Source organism: Sander lucioperca, chromosome 13 (assembly GCF_008315115.2).
Source record: "Sander lucioperca isolate FBNREF2018 chromosome 13, SLUC_FBN_1.2, whole genome shotgun sequence".
Taxonomy (NCBI): Eukaryota; Metazoa; Chordata; class Actinopteri; order Perciformes; family Percidae; genus Sander; species Sander lucioperca.
Window position 1 is genome coordinate 16,483,727 of NC_050185.1, and position 19,398 is coordinate 16,503,124.

Genomic DNA, 19,398 nt, shown 5'->3' on the forward strand with positions numbered 1-19,398 from the left:
ACATTGGGGAACATGGAGGAAACGTTTGTGAAATGTGTTTTAGCATTTGAGAAAAACTGTAAAAAGTTACAATTTTGACGCAGGACTTTTATAAAGTATTTGTACATTGTGCTATCAGTACTTCTATTTAAACCTACATTGTGAAATGTTTTGAGTTGATTCTTAGCAAAAACCCCTTTGTTCTTTCACAAATATGTGCTCATCCATGTGTAATTACTTCCACCAACTAATCAAAGTATTCTCGTAAGCGTAGAATCTGCCATTCAGAATCATTCAGAATACATATGGGCGAGTCGCTCGAGTGACGGCCGGCATGTTGAGCCTCCATCTTTAAAATACATTAGTCAAAGAGGGACATACCTCCGCCTTTCACCCTTTTAAACTCAGTGGCACCCCGCAGCGTGACAAATGCCAGGGGGAGATTCCTCGCCAGGGAAGCGAAAAAAAGAATTATAACGACAACGCGACAGGTAAAACAACAACACCAAAGTTAATATTGGAGTGGCTAGAACAGCTGCGTGTAAACGATGGAAATACTAAGAGCTAATTTCGGGTTCGGCCACCGTAGCAGTTAAAAGGCGCTCGGAATGGGAGGGGCTAGAAAGTAATATTCAGTTGGTTGTCATATACAATTTCACCGCTAGATGGGAGAAATTCTTACACAATGTAGCTTTAAGTAAAGTATCTGAATGTTTCTTCCACCACTTCCTCCTGTATATACAGCTGTTACTCTCATGCTTTCAACACTCAACATCAATGAAAGGAGCTGGCCTCCTGTCACTCTCCGCTCTGTCCTCACTATCTCCATAACCTGTTGCTTCTTGAGGAAACCCACACATAAAAGCATTAGCTCGAACATGCAAAACCACTGATTTTACCTCACTGCAGAACCAACAAGCTATTACTTTTTGTCTGGGTCAGCTGAAAGTGTAATGGGAAACCCCCTCACACACATTCACACAAGGACATACAAATCGTACACAGATTCACATCTGGTCCGTCTTTGTTCCCATGTTACAGTCGTGAAAAAGTAGGCATTCAGAGGACACACCAGGAACTCTTTTCTCCAAACAGGCATCTCAGGGCTGCTGCTGCTCTGTAATCATCAACACAATGACCGTGTGAGTTTACACAAAGTGCTGTTCTGGTAAATGTTTGCTGTCTGGTAAAACTGCCTGTTTGTTCCTGCGTCTCACATACTGGTTTACATCACAGATTACAATGCTCCTGTAGGTGTTTGCCTTTCAGTTAGAGGAACAAGGTTATTACCATGAATTAGAGGGGTAATTGGGTAAATATCTGTTGCATCTGTGAATCTGCGTCTAGATGAATTGCCCTTGAAATTGTGAGAAATGACTTTCAATGGACCGCTTTGACCCTTTCTGGCTTTTGAAAAGCACTCTTTGCATTCACTTCTTTTAGGTCTACCAGTTACTGTACTTTTGCGAAACTCTGTGCTTCCCAAGTTCACAGGTGGCACTTTTACCATAAATGCAGAAGAGCCTCTATAGTGAACTGTTGGCATTAATGACTTGTTTACAGCTCGTGTGTGAAACCGTTTCCAGCTGGTTGGCTTTGTGACATGCCCCTCACGGAGCCTGTTCTCTCTATTTCATGTGATTTCACAGAGGTGATGAGTCTAATAGGGAACAAGCCTGCCACACTCCATCACACATCAGACAAAGCATTCAGCCCTCAGCCCTGAAGGCAGTGTCAATTTGCAGCGGCTGTTGTCCGCTTCTATGGCTTGTTGGAGGTGAACATTTGTTACAGTACTTTTACAGTCGTTACCGTGAACTGTAATACGGACCAAAGTTTGAGGAGAGGAGAGGAGAGGAGAGGAGACTTTTAACACCAATTAAACACTTTTTTAGCATATTTTAAAGACTTCTACTTTAATTGTTTTTCTATTTTTACATAAACCTTCTGGAGCTTAAGTACAGATAAAAATAGAACGCCCACAGAGAAGAACTAATTAAGCTGTTTATATTCCTCAGACCAAATATTTCCGAGGAGAACGAAGAAACTTACTCACTACATAGTTACATAGTTACACAGTAGATGCAACTAAGGCTGTTTTAACACTATCAGGGTATCTTGCAGATTATTTGCTGTTTTACAACATAACAAAACAATTTCAGTAGTGTGATAAAAAGAAAAGAAACACCCCCATTCCTCTGGATTTGAATAAGGCAGATCAATCATTTAAATTCATGCTTTCCATTTAAATGATGAGAGAAAGAAATGGTGTTATTATTTTTTTAATAGGCTACTGCTCTCTGGTGGAGAAGAGCAGCAGCAGCATTCCAGGAAACGGCTCATGAGTCAAGTTCTAAAGTTTATCAGGTGTTGACATGAATCAAGTTGCCCTGACAGCTAAATGAGAACCATGGGTTCAGCATCAGAACTGAAAATGTTCTTTGCTAATACTAGTGTTGTGTTACAGTGATTTATTTTCACTGATCTCGACACAGCTGTTTAAGTTTTTGCTGGCTCAAGGCTGAGAGCAGTACACTGAGGACCACCACAGTTTTCTGCATGGAAGGTATTAAGAAATATATAGTGTAGAAGGACATCATAGATTTCAGATGGGGGAAAAAAAATCCATGTTCAACCTGCAAGCTATCTTCAGTGAGGATTTTCCCCTGACATATGACATCACAGGCATCTATCTGCTCTCTGTGTTTTGTTTACCTTGCAGAGAAAAGAATCAGTCCCTAATAAAGTTTCCATTACAGCTGAACTCCACCTGAACTAACACCCTTTCCCTTTACTCCAACTCTGTTCTTTGCTCTGTTCATTGCTGTACACACATTAACACACACATACACACACACATACCGCACACAGACATTTAGCATCAGTGTACCAGTTGGGATGTATGGGATGAATTTGCACTGCATTGTGAGAAGAATTGAAAGACAAGGAAGGTGTTAGGATAATTATTAGAGAATGGACAAAATCACTGGAGTTCTCTTAAAGGTTTGTTTACTTGCAGCAAGTAGAGTCAGTTTACAGCACTCCAGCATAAGTACAGAAAGTGACTAATGATAGTCTTTAACAGCAGCTTTTTATAGAGGAAAAGGGAGTAATATTACAAAGAGATACTGTCTTCTTATCTCTGGTCAGTCTCCTCCACATGTGCTCTGCCCTCTGGGGCATTCTGTGCTTTTCACAAAGTCAGTGGCTCTCATGATTATCTCATGAGAAACAGAAATAGTTGCACACAGACTAGTTTAACACTAAAATGAAGCAAAGACTATAGCAAACATAACTTTTCTAACAGAAGGGCTTCTAAAAAATAGATATGTCAGAAAGATATGATAAATAAGTTTATTTGATTAGGACACTACACATTAATCAACATTTCCGTAAATGCGGCAGTGTTAGCCAGTCGGCTAATTTTCAACTATAGTCCTAGTATGCATGTCTTTATGGTGGGAAGAAACCAGAGCACCCGGAGGAAAGCCACGCAAACACAGGGAGAACATGCAAACTCCACACAGAAAGGCCCGGAACGACCTATATTCAAACCCAGAACCTTCTTGCTGTGAGGCAGAAGTGCTAACCACTGAGCCACCGTGCTGCCTGCTTACTGCTTAAAAGGTGCTCTAAAAATATCTTTTAATTTGATGTTGGTAACTCAGACCTGTCTTGATCTAACTAGTCTACACTTATAAAAAAAAAGCGCAAGACACAAGATGGCCAGCCATGCCTAAACTGTACAGAAACACAGCTATCCCGCTACGATCCTACTTCCAACCACTAACCTCAGACAGTCACTGACAGAAAGCTAAGCCTCCTCAGAGGGGCTAACCTAACCAGGGATGATGGTGAAGGAAAAAAATGCCAAGGGCTTTAGCCATTTAATATTGCACTTCAAAAGTTGGCACTCTAAAGTTGGGGTACTCACAAAAGACGGATATAAAAAAGAATGATGGTGAAAATTTGAAACAGAGACGCCGAGTTATTCCAACTTTTTAGTTTTTATGGAGACTGATACTCAGTGATGTCTTTCATGAGAACCTGCCTGCCTCATAAAAGCCCATTTCTTTCAAACCCCACACCTCCCATTTGTAATGCAGACTCTCTGTAAAAAATTTAACTCCTAAGCCAAGATAACCTGGATGACACCATTAGGTTTTATTCTCAGATATTAGGGGGCTCCCTCCAGAACAACAGAAGACATACAAGACATTCATACAGTAATACAACTGAAATAAATTGAACTTCAGCTCCAGCAGGGGACCCCAAACTTCCCTTTCCCGAGCCACATTAACCAGCTCCGACTGGGGGGATCCCGAGGCGTTCCCAGGCCAGGTTGGAGATATGATTCCTCCACCTAGTCCTGGGTCTTCCCCGAGGCCTCCTCCCTTGTCCATTGCTATTTCAATAATTACTCATAATTTCTAAGTGACTCTCGTTGCTCTCAGGCCTCAACATACATGATTAGTCTACAGCCATGCTGTCAGGCTGAACAGAGGGACAGCAGTGCTTTCAGCTAAATGCTAACATGCAGATGTTTAGCAGGTATAATGTTTACCATATTCACCACATTAGTTTTAGCGTGTTAGCATCCTAACATTTACTAATTAGCACTAAACACAAAGTACAGCCAAAGCTGATGGGAATGACAATAGTTTTGAAGATATTTGGCGATAAACAACACATTTTGACCTGATGGCGATGCTAGATGAAAAGTCAAAGAGTCACCAAAAAATACCAAATTTCATGGCAATTCATCCAATAGAGTAGTTATGAAGTTCATATTGCTGAACTCTGGCTGGATACACACGGCATGCTATGACTGAGACAAAATGAGCAAAGAAGCTAAACTCAGCCTGTGGCTGTTGTGTCCTTAGAATACACTCTCTGAGTGGTTTATTGATACTCCCACAACCCCTTTAACACATTGGTACAGAAATTTGGTGCAGAGAGAGAAGAGATATTAAGAATAAGGGGATTATAAAAGATTAGCTCTAGGACTGCCTCAACAGATTTAGAAGACCACTTAAACTCAAAGGAGAAAAACAGTTTAGTCAGGCAACTTTCAAAAGTTTCTCTCTTGCTGTTAAAAACAGAACAGATGCTGTAAAATCTAATAAATTAGCGGAGTGAAGGGTATAAGTCAAGTCAATGAATTGGCTCTTTATTTGAATGTAAACTGCTTGTGCTTTTGAATCCAGGCTTAAAGACAGTAGCAGGTGCTTGTATCCAAAGAGAACAGTTCCATCACAGAAATAAAGTCTGCAAACTTACAAAAGTTAGAAAACACAAAATTTGAGTAGCTACCAGGGAACAAATGAGGAACAAAATTAGTAATTCCTAATCAAATTTTATAGATATATATTTTATTATAGATTATATTTTTTATAGCTAATGTTTAGTTAAAAACGAAGACATGCTATAAAATGCTGCTTTATAGCCACCTTATGTATCTCACATTAGCTTGAAGGATATCAGAGGCTCAGATCTATGATAAAGAAGAATATCCCTCTTGGAAGAGATTTGTGAAGTGTTTCCCCCTCATTTCTGAATTAGTAAAAATTGCAGCATATCTAAATGTGCTGGAAGCCTAAATATCTATACTCTTCCAAGATTAGAGGGTTGATGTTTGAAAGAGGAAGACATACAAGAACATGAATCAGAGAGGTCCAACAGTGTATGCTCCTCACTGGGGTTTCCCCCCAGCTGCCATTCTAATTTCAAGACAGAAGGGGGTAGAATTAGGTCATATACATAATTAAAGTATTTTGATGCAGAGCCTGAAATGCCTTTAGTGCATTTATCAATTTCCCAGAGGTGTGATTCCACTTGGCTAGTGTGTGGTGATTGAGGTCCCAGCTCATTTTGGACACTGTTTGCACACACACCTGCGTATACACTGTGCTGCATGGGTTTGACTGACGGATGAGCTGGATAGGCTGTCAGATGGGGGCTGTTTCCATTCCCTGGTTCCCTATTTCTTTATCTGGCTCACTGACCTGTGGCTGCAGACAGTGCTGGTTTTATCTACGCTGAGTCTGGGGAGGACCACCAGATCTCATTTTAGATTGGCTGCCTTTAATGGAAGGCCAAGGAGCATGCTCAACATGTCATTTATAAAGCAGTGGGAGTCCATGGCAAAACCCATTTTACAGCAAGTGGTTTTTGATTCCTCCATAGCAGGGGTGTCAAACATACGGCCCGTGGGCTGGAACCGGGCCCGCCAAAGCATCCAATCAGGCCCCCTGGATGTTTTTGCAAAGTGTGAAAATTGCAGAGAAGTAATTAATTCCAATTCCAAATTTACCACTTAAATCTCAGAGAATATCCGAGTTCTTTTTTTGTAAATTTACAGCTTTAATCTTAGAAATTATATGTTTTTTCTCTGAATAATACCCGTCTCTCTCGGCTCTGTAATATTATTTTTTTTCTTACAATGGTCTTAAAACGCTGTTGTAGCAGAAGCAACTTGTGTTTGCCAAAATCAAGCTGACAAGAAACTCTGTGGCAGATAAAGTTTCTGATCTTTCTGGAGTGGTTTACTGGTCTGGCCCACTTGAGAGCAAATTAGGGGTATGTGGCCCATGATCTAAAATGAGTTTGACACCCCTGCTCTGCGGTATCTCTCTTATTCACACAAACACACACACACACACACACACACACACACACACACACACACACACACACACACACACACACACACACACACACACACACACACACACACACACACAGCTTCATACACAGCTTCATGCACAGCCACTGCAATCTGTCAATAGTACTCTCATCCCTGTGTTCACATTATGTTTCCTGTTTCGATGCATGTTTGCCATCTTCAAACTGAGACCCATTCTCAGACTCAGATCATGAGCTTTTAATGAATCAACTTTGATCGCAAGACAACTCAATTAATGTGACAAGTTTGCTCATTGTGAAATTTGAATAAAGCCACAAATCAAGCAAGTTTTTCAACAGATGGCCCAGTGGTTTACAATGCAATAACAGAAGTTCAAAATGTATTGCTGTAGTATGTTGTTTCTGTAGTTTCTCCTTTTGTATGTGTCTGTCTGAATTCAAACAGGTGCAAGGGCAAGAGGCTGAGCAGGGGATACATGCTACACCCACACTGCTGCACTTTGAGAAGAAACTGGTGTTTGATTATGTACACAAATACAAAAGGATTTAGAGCAGTGTCTGTCTGGAGGCTGCCTGAAAACATGTTTCCTGGGAGCAATGATTGACTTGCTGACGCCTGGAATGTTGGCTCGGATGCAGTAGTGGATTCATTCTGAACTTGGCTCAGGAAAGAAGGCTCAACCTGAAATGTGATTATGTAGCATCTTTCTACCTCATTGCTCATACAGAATAAAACTGCAGCACCCGTTATGTTTAAGTGTGAAATTTCAATTTCATGCCCAAAAGAGCACAGAGGATGCGATGAAATGAGCTGATTTCTTTCTTTTTAATGAATTTATCATCTTTTTTTTCCTTACAGTTTTTCTTGTAATTATTCAGTATGTAATATGTCAAATACTTATGCTGGCCTAAAAAAAACATCCTTAATTTGAAATTTTCAAAAGAAAGAAAAACAGATGGATTTTTAAGATTTAAATTGCAATTTAAACCTGGTACACATAATGCTTGTAAAATATATTATTTTGCAAATAAAGTCAGTAATTAAGCGTTTTTCTTCAGACCAACACTGCAACAGATAACATCTGCTGCATTCAGGGCACTCTGCGGTCTTTTCCCATTTCAGAAGTAAATTTCTGGTGAATGTGCCCAACAGCAACTTTGATTAAAATAAATGAGAAAATCCATTTGTGATGGCACCTCAGCAACCCCCCCTCACCATCTGAGTCTGCATCCTAATGAATGGTGAGACACAGCGGTGTGCTTTCTTTGGTGCATTACAGCATGGAAGCTCCATTATTCTTTCTAGCCTGTTTTTCTTTACAAAGTACGCATTTTTGTTTTTCCAGGGTGAAGAAAGAGAACCAATTAATAAACAAATGACTCAGACCTTCTCCTATAATACTGATTTATAATGGGGATAATAAACTGCTTTCCCTCATTAATCAGTCACAGAAACAATACAGCACATTTCAAAACAAACTACGGTCTACGTAGTAGTTATGCGTTTGTTTTGTTGTGGATGAGAATAATCTGGAGACTAAATATGAAGGTATGTTTTCTAACCACTGATTTTTTTTAATTGACAGGTGATCCGGCAACTGGCAGACAACTGCAATCAAACACTAAATTTATTTCCCAGATGAAAACCAGTGGTTTTTGGTGTTGCATGGACCTTACCTCAGTGACAGCTATTGTGACACATTATGGGGCCTCTGTATTTTATTCAAAGCTTTTTGGATGGCTGCCCTTGTTTTCTCACACCTGCTCCTCAGCTCCTAATTAAGCTTGCAGTGCATATTAAATAGTTCATACTCCATGTAACGTTTTTACATTTATTGTGCATAGACGGGGCATAATACATGGCATGGAATATGGAGGCAAGGCATTTGGGTGAGTACAAACTGATGTTAAAATGTATCCTGACAGAGGGCAGCAAAGATCCACGTGCCTGCACAGCTTGACAGATGAACAATCAAGTCCTTACAGCTAAAATGTAAATATGTTCCTCTAGTTATTGAAGAAGCTGCCCCACGATACAAGTTCAGTGCAGATCCATGATGCAAGTATATTTATCTTATGTTTGAGGAATACTTTTTTGACAGTAGCCTGACAGAAAAGAATATTGAATGTGAACAGACAATTTACCTGCTCGACCGCCACTCAACGGTCCTTAAAAGCATGTTGTACATGTAATTAAAAGGTTCACCTCTTGCATTACCATGTTCACAATTCTGATAAAGACAACAGTAAACCTTGCTAAATAGGCATGTGTTGATGTTAGTCATAATGCTTTATTGTCATTTACAAAGATACAAAAGCTATTACTGTTGACTCCATTTTTTGTTAATCTTAGCTAAAAAATGTTCCCATGATGCAGCTGCTGTGCTTGTGTATATTAATTACTCAGTTCCTCTGGATACCCTTGATGTCACTCCAATCTTTTGATGTAATTACATTTACAGAAGGAAAAAAACCTGACTGAGAATGAAGAAGCAGGGAGCATGCAAGTGTGTGTCATCATCAAGTTTATATATATATATATATATATTCTCATATGAGTCACTGTCAGCTGTGGGCCAGAAAATAAATATGACACATGCGGCTGAGGTGTTTCCTGGGTCTCAAGTGTTATATCATTCTGCTGTGTGAGTCATTATGCCGTCAACGAGGAAAAGCAGCATCGGTCTCCTTCTCCTCCCACTCTGTCTCTGGGAATGATGCGAAGCTCTGAGCCGTGTTTAAGAAACACGTTACCTGCAACACAGGACAGAGCACCACATAAAGATCACAGTTCATAATCTGTGTTCCTAAATAATAGGTTTTACTGTCACTGAGCTGGACACTGCAAACAACATGTCAACTCGCCAGCCGGGAGAGAAACATTATTTCACTATCAGAAATGATGGTTTGTCCAACACAGTGATGAAAAATACTGACAACTACTTGAGTTTGTTAGTTTAACTGTATCTGATTAGTTTAAAGCTTGATGCAAATGCATGCTAATTAAAATACATATATTTGTTTACAAAGTTGCAAACAATTTGGATAGTTACACAGACATTTGGATTAAATGTAACGGTTTTAAAACAAGTCAGATTCATGTCTAAACTGTAGGATAAAATAATTTCCAGATGGCTATTTGTCGTTCAACGGTAGCCAGTTATTCAGCAATCAGGTAGATTTTAGCGAGCACATACACACACACTCACACACAGCAAGTTCATTTGAATAACTTATAATACTGCATTATGGAATCACATATAGCAATTTTATTCATTAATGTCTTCATTCAACCAGCAATCATGCTGAGATCATACGTTATAACTCATTCCTGTTATGCCACAGGAAATGTTTAATATTGGTCTTATTAAAGACATGTGAAGGAAAAGAGATTGTAAAATTACACCGGAACACTTTCCACCGTGTACTCAATCCTGAGAACAAGAGGCGGAGTGGCTGCAGTGGGTGAAAAAAGGCAATCCGACAGAGGTGTCTGAACTGAGGCTATTCTTGGCAGCACACAGCATGGATGTTCTACAGATAAAAGGCTGTTGTGAATGCCCACCACTCTTTCCTTTTCTTAGCAAAAAAGACTCAGTGTTGCCTTCGGTCAAAGCAGGCATTACCTTATCCTGCTCTATGCAGAAAACCCAGTCATCCATTACCCGGCTACACAGTTAAGTATGAACCTCAGGGAAAACCCAAGAAGACTGATACAGAAAAAGTGATTCGCCAATTGGCAATAATGTAGGAATCCAAAGTCAAGTGAATTCTGACTAAACAGCTTGAGGTCAATTTTTAATTTAATTTAACATTAAATACTGCCACTTGAGGCACCGCATTTGTATTCATGAATCAGTAACACCATTTCCATGCAAACAAGCAGGCCTGCTCCAACACAGAGATGTCAGTTAAATTAGGATTACTTCAGTAAACCTAGCTTATTTAACCCCAATATAAATGTGGCTAGATGTTTTAGCGCAACCAACAGTGCAATATTTCATCACCTTTGGGTTAGGGACAGATTGGGTGCAGTTACTCTAGAAATAAAGATTTTCCTTCCCAGGGCAGCATCATGGGCTTGGACTCCCCTGCCCTTCCAAAAAAAATGGGTTTTGGCATTTCCACTTTGCAACACAATACAGGATGTAGAAAGAGAAAAGATGAGCGACAGGGCAACGGTCATGGGTCAGAGTCCAACTCAGGATGTCACAGTTACAAAGTAAAACGCCTTAGCAAGTCAAAACCATTTAGGTTGTTTTCACTAATGCCTATGTCTCAGTCACTGCATATTACCAATATCTTGCCAAGCTGGTAAGGTTAGTGGTACTGACTGGAACTGATTTCTTACGTATTTACCATAAATTCCACCCTTTACACTGAGTCAATGGTCTGTAGATACCACTACTTAACTGTACTCTTCAAACCTGATTTAAATAACAGATTATATTGGCTGGGACTGCTTGATCACAGATCGATTTGTTACGTTACCTCAAGTAAAGGCTTTTCATATTAAGCCTGACATTTCTTTGCCTTCTTTAAAAAGGAACCACCCACGGAAGTCACTGCCCCTGGGGGCTTTATCACATTAATCTTTTAGACTATTAACATAATGCCACCAGCATTACTAAAGGGCATTATGAAACATGCTTTAAATTCAAGTTCTGCTGTGATAAAAGCACATTGACATGAGGCAAAGAGCTTAAAAGAAAGCCCCGAGGTTGATTATGCGTCCAAGCACCTTAATATATAAGGAAGGGGAAAAAACATCTTACACCATCTAGAGGGGCTTTTGTGGTGATATAAAAAAAAACAACCAAAATGTTTTTTTTCTGTGACAAAAAAGATGGGATTCAAAACAACATAACAGCTTACCTGCTGACTGGGCAGGGTTGATTCCTATTCCATCTGCAAGGTGACCATGAAAGAAAAATCAACCCAATGTAAAGTGAAAAGATTGTCAGGCAAATGACATGAGGACAGACATGAAAAAAAAGACCATTTATACCAGTTTATCCATAATGATGTTGCACTAGACAAAACAAGAATGAGAGCATGCCTCAGCAGCAGGCAACTCCATCTGGAATAATAACAAACCAGCCATTACACTGATATAACTAAAAACTCATATTTGGCATGGCAGTCATATCTCAGCCATTTAACAGAAAACTCGTTTTGCAACATTAATGTGCCCAATTATTTCCACAGCCCCCTACAAGATTCATCTTTCTATAAGAAAATACATCAGGCATACATTCTATAAACGTATCTTTCTTTTTTGCCTGCAAGTACAGAGCAGAGGTAAACAAAAACATAATCAGTTTTTTTGTGGTTCCGCACGGTTTAATTGTTGTGAAACAATGAATGAGCTGACAATTTTACTTCTAACAGCCACAAAGACCATTTACTGTAATTTGTTCTGGTGATTACTGTAGCTGTGGTTACAAGTGTTCTGGAGGAGGACGAATCCAGCTGAATAGGTTTTTACATTTTACTGGCTTAGGTTATTTGAGACATGCATCTGTTGGGTATTTGATAGAAACTCTTTCTATTATTTTGCCAGACAAAATTCAAACTGCTTGAATTTAGTATAATGCCAGCCTTCGTGTTGTAGGTAACGTAATCAAGTCAAATAATCACTTTAAGAGGTCCTTCGTTCCCCATGCAGTAGAGGCACTGAGTGCAAAAGGACTGCACTATAAAAGGTATTTTTAAATATGTTGTCTTGTAGGCTGTATCCTACCTCCTCTCCACCTGCTGTTGTTTCTGCCCATTGCACAATTGTTGTTTTATGTTTAATGGTGTTTAGTATTAGTGTGCTGTATGTTTAATGTTTAATAACATCCAATGTCATGGTTGCGTTTTAATGTTTTGGATAAGCAAAAAGACAAATTTCCACCAAGGTGGACAATAAAGTCTTATCTATCTATCAACTGAATTATGAAGGAATTCTAGTAGCATTATATCAAGTAAGATATGATTTTAGAATTGCAATATCTTACATTTTTAATAACAATTTCTGCTGTATGTAGGCTCTAATTAGCAACCTTAAAACGTTGTTTTGCAACTGCTTCACAGCAATTTCCCTCAGGATAAATAAAGTTTTATCTTATCTTACTTGTCTCTAATGTGAAGATAAAATGTGGCGTCAATTATAGGCCAGTGTGTGTCAGTGGGGTCTGGGGGCCGACACAGATCAATAAAGGTCGATAAAGGTCTGCCTCTTAAGCAGAATTCGTAGCAGAAACAGAGAACTGCTTATACTCTGTGGATTGATGGTCAAAATGACTGCACCCTCTGGGAGTTTAAAGTGAAAGACACACAGCAATGTTCTCCTTTGAAACCTCAGGACCTGGACTCAAAGGGCATCAATACATTTGCCATGTATTTCACATGGTGCTCTCTAATCCCCCCTTTGAGATTGTATTAAAAGTCTGGTAATGTACTGTAAAGTCAAGACATTTAGTTACCATGTGCTTCAGACATACTATACTGTAAATGTTAAGTAAATCCTTTTGACTTTCAGTTGTAATACAGTACAAATATGCAAAAATGAAGGTGACAATATTTCCCCTGATCATTATGATATATCATTTTCTGTTTTGAGAGCATTCACCAGCATCACACTGCAGTTCAAAGACTGTTAGAGTGCCCTCAAATCCTCACAGTTTGTTGTTGAGGTTTTGAAACTCAGATGAGTTTCCAAAGATCTGTGTCAAAACATATTTGACAGATTTCTAAAGAATGAAACTCTCTCTGAAGTAAGAAAGTCCTTAACAACCGTCAAGCTGGTAAACATGTCACTTTTGCACTTGGAGTAGCTTGCTAAAGAGGCAAAAAACATTAGTTGAAAGACTTTTCTACACAAACTCACCATTTGTTATTATTGCACTGGTTGCTGATGGCACTTTGAACTGTAAAAGGAAATGAAGCAGAGAAAAATTCACAACATTGACATTTCAGAAATGTCAGCAGCACAACATATTTTGGTTAAATAAGCAGGGACATGTTGCAAACCCAATTCCGCTTGGCCTGAGAGATAGTGTGAAAGTCAGCACACTGAGATTCACTGACTTTGTTGGGTGACAACCTCAAAATTGGAGCTGTAGTTATGATGTCTTCAGAAACAAACTTGGCGAAACAAGCAGGAAGAAAATGCTGTGTAGTGCGATTTGTTTTCTGTCTTTTGTTTGCCAACTTTTATGCTTGACAGACACGTGTGTTTGGGTTTTCACACAATTTCAGACACACACACACACACAGTTAGAAGAGAGCCTGAGGGAAAGATAGCAACGCTTGAATTTCTGGAAGAAACTCACTCAGCATGGTCACACAATACATGTCCTGCTTCAGTGTTTGACAGAAGAGGATGTGAGCTGGTGAGGTGTGCAGTGAAAGGTTAGAGGGTGCAGTCTGTCAGGGGAGATAAGGTTAGCTAAATGCTGCTCACCAAACTACTGCCAGGTAGCACTAGCAGCTCACATGAAAACCAGTTAAGATCAGGAATGAATGGGGGCTGAACTTTGTTTCATGCAGCATAACATTGGTGAATAAAATGTAGTTTATAAAAGGTAGGAGTAAAAGCCCTAATTCCAGAGGAGCATGGTGAATGGCAACTGTAAAATACCACATTGTAGATCTAAATTTGGACAATCCGCTTTCTCCAAATAGGACTGTCAACTCTGGAACACATTACCAACTGAAATCAAATTAATTCCAGATACAAAATCTTTTACAACAAAGGTTAAGTGTATTTATCTCATGATTTCTCTGTGTCTCTGTCCAACTCATTAGCCACTGTTATAATGATCGCTGAAAGTAAAGGCTAAAAATACACCCCTGCTAATTACAGGTAAAAATTGGCACTGGCTAATCACTTAATTCTACTGACCTTTGACAAAAAAACATTTTCCCAGACTGATTCTGTTTGGTAATAGATGAAAATTAACACCCAATATACCAACACATCCTCATACCTAAACGACAGAATAGATCAACTGTCAATGACTCCCAAAACGACATCAGTCCCTTTAGTGGTAGCTCCAGTCCTCTGTCAGTATGCTTTCGGCCACAGTACCTCTGTGTGTTTATGGAAGTTTGAAATGTAAGAAATACTTCTATCTTCAGAGGTTGCCCACCAATACATTTTTATTTGTTCCTGTTTATTTCATTTCCTGCCTTTTCCTTCTAAGATTTCACCTTTTAAAGCTATAGTGCGTAATTTCTGTCGCCCCCTTGAGGAATTCTAAGTAATGACAACAACAAGGTCGGCGCGTCCACATGATACAGCCTTCCGTGATCGCGCTATCCTAATGTCTAGTTTACGTCTCACAACCTGTTGCTGATTACATATTTATAGTATAGTATAGTACAGTATAGTATAGTATAGTATGGTATACTTACCTCCTCAGCTGCAAACTTCAAAACTGCTGTGAATGGTGTGCTGTCTGGGACACTTAGTCTGTAACAAAACAATGCATTGAACAGGATTTTAACTATCATCTCTCAACCTATTGGCCTGAGCTTCGATCGACGAGTGCCTGGGCTGCTTTAGAGTTGTAGAGAAAGTCACTTTCAAAACAAATCACAAGGATAGAGATGCATCACCAAGTAAGGTAATGCAGAAGGAGCTGAGGTGGTGCAGGGCAAAATCAATTGACATATTCAGTACAGCAGCAAGTAGTCAAGAGAGAAGCAAAGCATACTGTAGGCTGCAGCTTTATAGCAGCATTATAAGTGAGAGTGAAAGCTGGTCACATTACCAAGACCACCATGTTGCCTTAACTGAGAGTGGGTGATAACTTGTTTGAATGTGACTGGCGATAAGCTAATGGTGTGCTCAAGTTCAGTCCTCTGCCAGAATTAATACGATGCCTCATTTACCATCTTTATTATCCCTCTATTCATGCTAAGACTTTAACAGCTGCAGCGAGACATTGTCTGACCTCATTAGAGAATCCGTCTCCCTGTCTGCATGGCCTCAGTATTTTTGCCACTACTTATTTCCAAGTACTCAAGTCAGAAAATTCAATGTGAAGCTCTGTTGGGAAGTTTGATCATGCATTATGCTGCAAAAAATGTCTGTGGGGAAAAAGACGTTCAAAAGTTTAGTTGACATTTTGTGCCTGATTTTTTTCTCTCTCCTGTCAATATCAGTTTGACCTATGGCAGATATGCTGTTTTTGGCAACAACGTGGTTCATTCCAGCACTATCTTTAACATGCACTGGACAAAGATAGAAATGAAAGGGATCCAAAATAAGTAATTCAAACACAATGCAAAATAACCATGTATTTTTTTTTTTTCTAAAGATAATTTAGCCTTTAATAGACTGGACAGCTGTAAACAGGAAAGGGGGGAGAGAGGGGGAAGACATGCAGCAAATGGCCACAAGTCGGACTTGAACCCTGAGCCACTGCATCGAGGACTAAGCCTCTGCATATGGGCGCCCCCACTCTACCAGGTGAGTTACCGAGGCGCCCAAATAACCACGTTTTTAGGTAAGCCTATTCATTTCATTTAGCAACATTTATATCATTGAGCGAGTTGTGGTGCTTTTGAACAAAAAATATAAACAGAAAATCATACCCCTCTATAGCAGTATTGTGGCTTTAGTGACAGAGCTGTACACACCATTAAATACTAATTGAACCCTTCTGGAATAGACACACAGTGTTAACCACCAATAGCTACTTCTAGCTATATCTACAAAAATCCACAATTGGAATTAGTAGAGGTGTGCAAAAAAATTGATTCACATTTGTATCACGATTCAAGCTCTACCGATTCAAAATCGATTCATAGAATTACAAAAATCGATTCATTTTTCTTTCTTTTTTTCGTTTTGTAATGGCGTGTATACTATTGTCCTGAAATGAGTTTAGCTCGCCATTCCCATGCTGCTTTGAATTCACACTGACGCCTGGGCACTCTTGTCATAATCAAAAGAAGACCGAGTGCAGCATAAGTAGTTAAGTCGGTGCAAACAATGGCAAACCTCACAGAAAGAATTATTTAAACTGCTCCATCCTCATTAAAGGCGACATTTCGGCTTTTATAACCTCGAGGGGAAGACGGAACTTGATAGGAATCATGCTATATGCAGGCTTTGCAAAGTGAAAATTAGGTATTTTGGAAACACCACAAACTTGAGAACTCACATGGTATGGCATCACCCGGAGATTAACATTAAAGACGTGGACGAACAACAACCTAAAGTACCTAACATGCCAGTCAACCTTTTCAATGCTCTAAACTCCAGAAAAGCTCTTTTTATTTAACAGTTTTATTTTATACTTGAATTAAATGTATTTGAAAGCTGGCCAAAGCTTGGCACTTTGCAGTTTTTAGTTGGAAAAGTTTTTATTTTTGTATGAAGACATATAAAGTAATATCAAACTACATTGAATTTGTTGTGTTTCTTTTCTTTTAAATTGTATGTCTACTGCAATCACATGGGAAAAGTAACTACATTTACATACTGTGAATCGTTTTTTTAAATCGAGAATCGTTTTTGAATCGTTTGAATCGAATCTTGAGCCTAAAAAAAAAAATCGATATCGAATCGTGACATTTTCTGAATCGTGCACCCCTAGGAATTAGCCTAGTTCTTTCTCACAATCATCCTTCACCAAACAACACAATGGAAAGCAGTAACAGACAGATTACTGCAAAGCATGGTGTGACAGTTGCTTAGCACATAATAGGGGCTCCACTTCCTAGGATCACATACACACTGCTCTAACTAGTAGCAAATTGTAGTGAATCAAATACTTATTTGTATGCACATCAAAGTACATTTTCTTAATCTGGCGTGACAGGATTAGAATCAAAACAATCAAAAACGTAATTTGATTTTACTTTACAGAAACTGCATAAAATCCTCATCCATTCAAAAATGTGTTGTTTGACCAGTATAACGTAGGTCTCTAAAATACAGTTTTCAAATGAATCTGCTGAACGCTTTTCTGTGCTCATATTCAATTTGAGTTACATACAAACACGATTTTGTGACATCACAAATAGTTTGGAAGCCAATGTGGTACAGTGAACAAACAGTGACTGTAAAAAGACGTATTTGTGTGATGTGGAAACTTGAAGCCTCCAGAGCACATACATTGAGAATTTACTTTACAGTGAAGTAATAGACATCTTGTGTCCAGCAGTTAATCTTTTGAAATTAATAATATTTGCGTATTCATAGATTCTTGATTTTTCAAATAATTTAGCCAACACAAATTTGTATTCCAATTATTTTCATGTCTTAAAACATGCTTGTAAGTGTAATTAAAAAAAAACACAGCAGACGTGGATTATGCTGCACATAGAGTGGCATGCCTAGAAATGATGGGTCTTAAACACAGAGGATGACCCTCCACTAACTGAATTGCTGTGTGCGTTTTTACCACCAGTCAAATGCTGCTAAATGAATGTCAGTCATAATGTGTTACCAGTAATGTACTGCTCACAGCAGTCTGTCTAGGAGTGTGACTTCAAAAGGTCCACTGTATGTAGCCCAGAGCCATAGAGATAGTATAGATGTCTTTCTCTATCACTCTGATGTAGCCATGCCTGTCATTATGTATGTTTCTGCTCCTCCTGTCCATCATCTCTGTTCTGTTTTATCACAGTATTCAAAGTTGCCACAGAACAAGGAGTAACAACGTGATATTAATATTATTTTATTTATTTATTTTAAACAATGAAGCCATGTAAGACCGGATGGTACGCAGTCATGTCCATTTCATTCATAATATCCCTTACAAATGCTAATGCTACCAAACTAGCCGATATAAAATGTCTAACGTAAGTTAACGGAACTGTTGGCTGGTGTAACGTAACGTTACCTTTTTATTTAATATGTGAATCACAGCTTACACTAACGTTGACAGATGTTGTCTCACTGACCACGTTTTCTGTAGCTCGAGTTAAACACACCAGCTCAGGATTCCACAACAAGCTAATAATAATAAATTGTTTTTTTAAACCCTGAAATGTAGCTAACTGTAACGTTAAGCTGTGACTGCTGAGCTGTCAGTGTACTTACACTTTGTATGGCATCCGTGGGTCCGATGTCAGGGTTATTTTAAACGTTACTTTAGACCTAATGGAGACGATGACAAGAGCGTTATTAGCACCGTGATTTTGGCTAACGAATATGAAATGTATTCAGGGAAGAATAACACAAAAAAGGGAAGAAACTCACATTTTTTGGACGAGTCGACTCCGTTTACAATCTGTTTATACACACCCGGAAGTCAGAAGGACCCATACATACACGTCATCCATTTAGTTATATTTTTGACACATATCTGTGTAGGTTTAGTCTTTTCAGGAGTATCTCAGTATTTTTTCAAAATAGTGAATTTCTGCACGAAAGGTCGTGTATGATTATCAAAAAATGAAAGTATCATTGGGGCTATTAACTGTCAGGCATTCACACCAAACGACTAACGTTTGCCGTAAATGACAATAGAAGGCGCACATCCATGGAGAACATCCATGAGGCGCACTGACATTCTTGGGCACCTGTTCTACTCCTCTCTCAGGTAGAATTAAAGTATCTTTTTTATCTTTTCAAGGAAGAGATGCTTTTATTTTTAACACGGTGTGCATTACTACAAGCTGCTATGGAAAGACTGACGTGTGAATTTGAAACTTGTTGGAGACAGGCAATCAATGTGAATGTGACGTGTGTCGTTTTATTTCGAAACAAAACGTGCATATATTCTAAACGTTTTCCAAAATAGTGTATTCATAGATAGATTCATAGAC

At 39.0% G+C, this 19,398-nt stretch overlaps 1 protein-coding gene across 1 annotated transcript; it reads right to left on the reverse strand.

The window, feature by feature from the left end:
- Positions 1 to 8,664: 8,664 nt before the first annotated feature.
- ufm1 (ubiquitin-fold modifier 1) lies at positions 8,665 to 19,088 on the reverse strand. The gene is made up of 6 exons (XM_031280833.2): positions 18,830 to 19,088; positions 18,671 to 18,727; positions 15,028 to 15,085; positions 13,499 to 13,538; positions 11,500 to 11,532; positions 8,665 to 9,378 (listed from the first exon to the last, which is right to left on the reverse strand). Coding segments are annotated over exons 1-6 (291 nt in total). The 5' UTR covers positions 18,832 to 19,088; the 3' UTR covers positions 8,665 to 9,277.
- Positions 19,089 to 19,398: the final 310 nt, after the last annotated feature.